A 5,745-nucleotide genomic window follows, 5' to 3' on the forward strand; every position below is an offset into this window, starting at 1 on the left:
AGCATAGGATTACATCAACTGAGATAAGCAGTGAGGTATCACAAAGAACCTGAGACCAGAGGTCTTTTCCATCCTTATATCTCTAGTGAACATTTTCAGCACTGTTATTTATTTTCATTTTGAAACCTAGCTGAAAGATCGTCCTCATAGGTTTATATAACAAGAAAACATTGTCGTTGACTCCCAAACCAGTTGATTTTAGGGCAACACGTGTAACAAGGACACGTCAAGGACTGTTTTCCAAACCCATAGAAGGATAGATCATAACTCAGCAATCCTCACAGATGTGAGAACTGGCTAGCTTACACAGTTTGTTATATTAGTGAAGTTCCAACCTTTCTTCAAAGACATCAATCCAACCTCATTTCTACCCACCCTTATATCGTTTGTCACGACCAAGGAATGTATACTTTGAGATTAGTTTGGTAATGAACATTTTAATCAACCAACTTCAACCTCAAACTAGTCTCGTTTCTTCCCACCCTTATATCGTTTGTCACGACCAAGGAATGTATACTTTGAAACTAGCTTGGAACAACTTCACTGCACGCACTTATCTCAAGTATATAGCTCACAATATTGCGCACCACTTAGAGAAGCTTAAAGTGAGACATCTAGTTCTTCTATTTGCCATAATAACTAGACCACAGAAGAGTGTGTAGAAACACATAGTCATGCAGAGATTAGAGTAAGGGAAGCTAATGAAAACCCTAGACACATCCTTAGGTTAAGATCAACCAAAACATATCCTGGGATATCAACAAGCTTAAGCATCCTAATCTCGAGGAGACCACAAGAACCACAACAACAATTATTATATATATAAATTTTTGATTTTCCAAGGAACAATAAAACCTACACTACACACTTAAGTACATGGGAGAAAAACCAATCACCAATGGCTTGACGGAGGCTGGTGAAACGAGCATTGTCAAGTGGTTTTGTGAACAAATCAGCTAGTTGTTGCTCAGTTGGAATAAAAGACAATTCAAGCAGTTTCTCTTCAACTAGGTTCCTTATGAAATGATACATTATCTCTATATGCTTTGTCCTAGAATGCAACACAGGATTCTTAGAGATATTGATGACAGAGGTATTATCACAGAATAAGGATAGCATACCTTGCTTGAATCCGTAGTCAGAAAGCATTTGCTTCATCCAAAGTAGCTGAGTGCAACAACTGCCGGCTGCAATGTATTCGGCCTGAGCGGTGGACAGCGAAACACAGTTATGTTTCTTGCTATGCCATGATACCAAGTTGTTCCCAACGAAAAAGCAGCCCCCGGAAGTGCTTTTCCGGTCATTAGCATCTCCGGCCTAATCGGAGTCCGAGTATCCTGCAATCGCAACGTTAGTATCAAAAGTATACTTGATGCCATAATCAGAAGTATACTTGATATATTTAATGATACGTTTTACCGCCTTAACATGAGACTCCTTGGGGTTGGCTTGATACCTAGCGCACACCCCAACGCTGAAAGCAATGTCTGGCCTGCTGGCCGTGAGATATAGCAGGCTACCAATCATACTCCTGTAGAGAGTTGGATCAGCATCTATCCCTTCAAGATCAGCACTGATCTTGCAACTTGTCCCCATCGGATTTTGGACAGCAGTGGAGGTTTCCATCCCGAACTTCTTGATAAGTTCCTTGGCATACTTCGATTGAGAGATGAACAATCCATCCTTACCTTGAGACACTTGCAATCCTAGGAAATAACTAAGCTTACCACACAGACTCATTTCAAACTCCTTAGTCATGAGAGTGGTAAATTCTTTCACTAGGGTCTCGGATGTGGATCCAAACACAATGTCATCCACATACACTTAGGCAATGATAATGTCCTTAGAGGTACACTTGACAAACATAGTCTTGTCAATGGAACCTCTCACATACCCGTTCTCAGTCAAATGTGTAGAGAGTCTCTCATACCAAGCTCTAGGGGCTTGCTTAAGGCTATAGAGGGCCTTCTCTAACCTATACACATAGTTGGGATGGCTGACACTCTGAAATCCTGGGGGTTGTGCCACATAGACTTCCTCCTTGAGGATACCATTTAGAAAGGCACTCTTCACATCCATTTGATATATAGTGAATTTCAAATGACATGCTATGGCTAGAAGGAGACGCACAGATTCTAACCTAGCAACAGGGGCAAAGGTTTCATCAAAATCTAACCCCTCAATTTGGGAATAACCCTGCACAACCAATCGGGCTTTGTTACCGGTTATCACTCCCTTCTCATCAGACTTATTCTTGAACACCCATTTGGTTCCTATGACATTCTTATCACTTGGCCTAGGAACTAAATGCCACACTCTACTCCTCTCAAATTGGTTCAGCTCTTCTTGCATAGCACCTATCCACTCAACATCTAACAAGGCCTCTTTCACATTCTTAGGCTCAATAGTGGACACAAACCTATAACAAGTGATCTCATTGATCTCACTTTTGAAAAGAGCTAGAAAACTTCTAAGCAAAGTAAAGTTGCTTACCAACTGAGCAGACTTACCCCTTGTCTTTCTTGGCTCATCGAGCTTACCAATGATGTCAGAGGAACTGTGATCTTTCTGAACTTGGCGCTTACCAGTTCTGTGAGGCTTCTGGATAGCTAGGGTTGCATCTATCCCATCAGTGAGGATCTCAGCCAGAAGATCAGAGTCACTTACCTCTTCTTCCACTTCAGATATGGAAGGCTTGTCTTTAAGAGCTAGGCTCTGAGTTGGCTCTTGTTCCTGCACAGGAACATAAGGAGAACCGTGACAGCAAACAAGGAAATCATCAATAGCAACATTTATGGTTTCCATAATTTTGCAAGATATTTTGTTGTACACACGATAAGCATGACTGTTTAAGGCATAACCAAGAAAAACACCTTTGTCACATTTAGCATCAAATTTGGTCAGATATTCTCTATCCTTATAAATGTAACAAGGACTCCCAAACACCTTGAGATGTGATATATTAGGTATCCTTCCCTTCCATAACTCGTAAGGAGTTTTAAAAGTTCCAGGCCTAAAGATAACCCTATTCAAAGTGTAACAAGCATTGTTAACAGCCTCAGCCCAAAAAGAATGAGCGAGTTCAACTGAGTTTAGCATTACTCTACCCATTTCAACCAATGCTCTATTCTTCCTTTCAACTATCCCATTGTGTTGGGGAGTGATAGGAGCAGAGAACTCATGGTGCACACCATATTCATCACAATAATCAGCAAAATTGGCATTTTCAAATTCAGTGCCATGATCGGATCTGATCCTAACAATATGCAACCTCTCATGTGACTTCTCATTTGTGACTTGTTTTGCAAAGCTAAAATATTTCTCAAAAGTTTCATCTTTACTTGCCAAAAACTTTACCCAAGTAAACCTAGAGAAATCATCAACAATAACAATCACATACTTCCTACCACCAACACTTTCGGTGTCAATGGGACCTACTAAATCAAGATGCACTAATTGTAAAACTTTGGAAGTAGGTTTAGCAGAAAGTGAAGCATGAGAGGTACGGGTTAGCTTACCCATCTTGCAATCCCCACACATACCTGGGGACTTACCTGTGAACTTAGGTAGTCCTCTTACCCGGATTGTGCAGAGAGCTTGACAATGTCTTGATGGTTGTGATGGCACATATGTCTATGCCATAGATCAAGAAGGTCCTCGGCAACTTGAGATCGAAAACAGATTTGGGGAGTGAACTTCTCATGGGCAGAGATACAATAACATTGATCTCTAGTCCTATCACCTCTCATGATACTCCTACCTTTTCCATCTAAGATGAGACATCTTGACTTGTCAAAAGTGACAAAGTTATGTTCATCCACAATCTGACTGACACTTAACAGGCTGACTTCTAGACCTCTAACAAGAAGAACATTCTTCAGACATGGGAGACCAGGAGTACTAACTGTCCCTTTGCCTATGATCTCAGTCTTGGCACCATCCCCAAACACAACACTGCCTGATGGATATGTCTTATCCATGGATGAGAACCACTTTCGGTCTCCAGTCATGTGCCTAGAACAACCACTATCAACATACCAAGAGTCGGGCTTCCTAGTTGAAAGAGCAGTAAGGGCGACATTGCAGATTGCCACTATCATATCCTGAGGTTTAGGATGGAAGCTGACCCTTGTAACAAAACATGACAGATCGTCATCATCAAAATCATGGTCCCGAACATGTTTATGAAGATAATTTGTCTCAAAAGTTCTCCTAGCCTTTCCTACCTTAGGGTTGGCTCTTCTCCTAGCAGGAGGATTCCTAGCTGGGATTTTTGGCTTTGGGATGGCAAGACTCTGTGCTATCCTAGATAGCTCCTTAAGGGAGTCCTCAAGAGTTGACTGAAAAGTAGTGATACTCTCCTTCTTCTGTGACTTCCTAGAGTTTTGCTGACTGAATCTAAGCTTCCTACAACGAGGACGGATGTGTCCTGTTACTCCACAATAATGACAAGTGGGAACAAAACGTTGTAGTAGGCTCTAAGGAAGTTGGATTCAAGGGCTCTTTGCTCTTGACAAACACGGTCTTGTTACCCTGACTAGAACAACTTCCAGATACAAACCCTAGACCAAACTTGTCCCTATCGGACTTACCCAAACCACAAATCTTAGTCAACTTTTCGGACCCAAAAGAGAACGTCTCAAATTGTTGACGTGAATCAATTAGGGCTTTCTCAAGATCTGACTTTTCAGAGGTTAGAGTAGAAACTAGTTTGGTCTGAGAATCTAGACTAGTTTGCGAAGACAACACTTGGTCCTCTAGACAAACCTTTTCTGTCTTCCATTTTGACTTGAGGGATAGCAACTTCTCATGCATCCCTTCATTGGTCTCCTTGCATTCTGAAAGCTCATTAGAGAGAGCTTCAATTTTTGCAAGCATGGACTTAGAGGCAGACACTAACCTAGAACACTTATTATGCATGGAGATATCACAGTCATCATCCTCAAAGAACTCATCTAACTCAATAGAGGCAACAAGAGCTATATTCTCATCATCATGATCGGAGAATTGCTCGGAATCACTATCACTCCAAGACACCTTAAAAGCTTTGTGGGATTTATTCTTCCTACTTGGACATTCAACAACTCTATGTCTGACACCACCACACGCATAGCACTTATCACTTTTCTGAAAGGTTTTAGGCTTGGGAGTCCTATCGCCTGTGGTATCACTAGGTTTAGGATTCCTAGAAGCCGAACCTAGGGAGGGATAACGACCAACAGGGAAAGACCTTCTCTTCCTAAGCAACTTATCAAACTGTTTAGTTAGGTAGGCAATCTCATCCAAACTATCCTCAAGAACCTCCGGTTCCTTTTCTTTCTCATCTACCTCATTGATAGTGGATAAGGCTATGGTCTTTTCCTTCCTAGACTTCTTTCTCTTAGACTCGAAAACTTTCAAGTTTCCTACCAACTCATCTAAGGAATAGGTGTTTAGATTCTGGGCTTCCTCTATGGCAATTTGCTTAGCCTCATAACTAGGAGGAAGAGCACGAAGGAATTTTTTGACAATCCTATGGGAGGGAATGGGGTCTTCCAATCCTTGACACTGGTTTGTAACACTAAGAAGGCGACCATGAAACTCATCTATACTCTCATCCTCACGCATAGACATTTCCTCAAACTCAAGGAACAGGCTCTGAAGTTTCTGAGCCTTTACACTAGTGTTACCCTCATAGGTAGTGGCTAAGGTATCCCAAGCATTCTTAGTGATAGGACAAGTGATGATCCTTCTCCGCTCTTTTTT

At 41.5% G+C, this 5,745-nt stretch overlaps 1 protein-coding gene across 1 annotated transcript; it reads right to left on the reverse strand.

The window, feature by feature from the left end:
• Positions 1 to 3,575: 3,575 nt before the first annotated feature.
• On the reverse strand, positions 3,576 to 5,613 carry LOC101295214. Its single transcript, XM_004296084.1, has 2 exons — positions 4,533 to 5,613; positions 3,576 to 4,429 (listed from the first exon to the last, which is right to left on the reverse strand). Exons 1-2 carry the CDS (start codon positions 5,611 to 5,613, stop codon positions 3,576 to 3,578), a joined length of 1,935 nt encoding a protein of 644 aa, XP_004296132.1.
• Between the last annotated feature and the right edge of the window lie 132 nt (positions 5,614 to 5,745).

The sequence above is a fragment of the Fragaria vesca genome, linkage group LG3, assembly GCF_000184155.1.
Source record: "Fragaria vesca subsp. vesca linkage group LG3, FraVesHawaii_1.0, whole genome shotgun sequence".
Classification (NCBI taxonomy): domain Eukaryota; kingdom Viridiplantae; phylum Streptophyta; class Magnoliopsida; order Rosales; family Rosaceae; genus Fragaria; species Fragaria vesca.